General features: G+C 68.0%; 1 protein-coding gene across 1 annotated transcript in view; it reads left to right on the forward strand.

Moving 5' to 3' along the window:
• LOC103893234 (zinc finger MIZ domain-containing protein 2) overlaps nucleotides 1–728 on the forward strand; it is a gene marked incomplete at its 3' end in the record, with an annotated part of 2298 nt that extends 1570 nt beyond the window's left edge. The window contains exons 4-6 of the mRNA XM_009272279.1: nucleotides 8–162; nucleotides 243–487; nucleotides 565–728. Coding sequence (XP_009270554.1) covers nucleotides 8–162; nucleotides 243–487; nucleotides 565–728 — 564 coding nt within the window. The remainder of the gene's footprint in view (nucleotides 1–7; nucleotides 163–242; nucleotides 488–564) is intronic.
• Nucleotides 729–734: the final 6 nt, after the last annotated feature.

Raw genomic sequence — 734 nt, forward strand, 5'->3', positions numbered from 1 at the left:
AAGTGAGTGGGGGCCCAGTGGGGCCGTGCCCCGGTTTCCCTGCCTGCGAGGGGGTGGTTTCCCTGCCCTCACCCTGCTTCTTCCTACCTGCAGTAAGACGGCCCTGCTGGAGGGGCTGGAGGTGGACCAGTACATGCTGGGCATCCTGATCTACATCCAGAAGTAAGCGTCCCCACTCTGTCCCTGGCCGGCACCTTGCCACCTCTGGGCACTGAGCCCCTGTGCCATCCTGCCGCCCCCAGCTCGGAGCATGAGGAGATCACCATCGACCCGACCTGCAGCTGGAAACCCGTCCCGATCAAACCCGATGTCCACGTCAAGGAGGAGCCGGAGGGGCCGGCGCTGAAGCGGTGCCGGACCCTCAGCCCCACGCACATGGTGCTGCCCAACATCATGGAGATGATTGCGGCCCTGGGGCCCAGCTCCACACCCTTCCCAGCACTGCCGCCACCACCAGCAGGTGCTGCTGCCGACTACGGCGCCCCAGGTACAGGGGGACCCACGGGGGACGGGCCCTGTCCACGTTGTCCCCCCCACACCTACTTGCCTCCTTTCCTCCTGCAGGTTCCAGCTTTCCGGGACCTGGGGGCTTCCCAGAGCCGTTCCCTCCCCCCGGTGCCCCCGGCACGCCAACGCTGAGCGACTTCGCGCCAGGACCCCCCCCCATCTCCTACCAGTCCGACATCCCTGGTGGCCTCCTGGCCCCCGAGAAGCCCCCCGCACCCCCTCTCCCC

Source organism: Aptenodytes forsteri, unplaced genomic scaffold, assembly GCF_000699145.1.
Source record: "Aptenodytes forsteri isolate BGI_AS27 unplaced genomic scaffold, ASM69914v1 Scaffold574, whole genome shotgun sequence".
NCBI lineage: Eukaryota > Metazoa > Chordata > Aves > Sphenisciformes > Spheniscidae > Aptenodytes > Aptenodytes forsteri.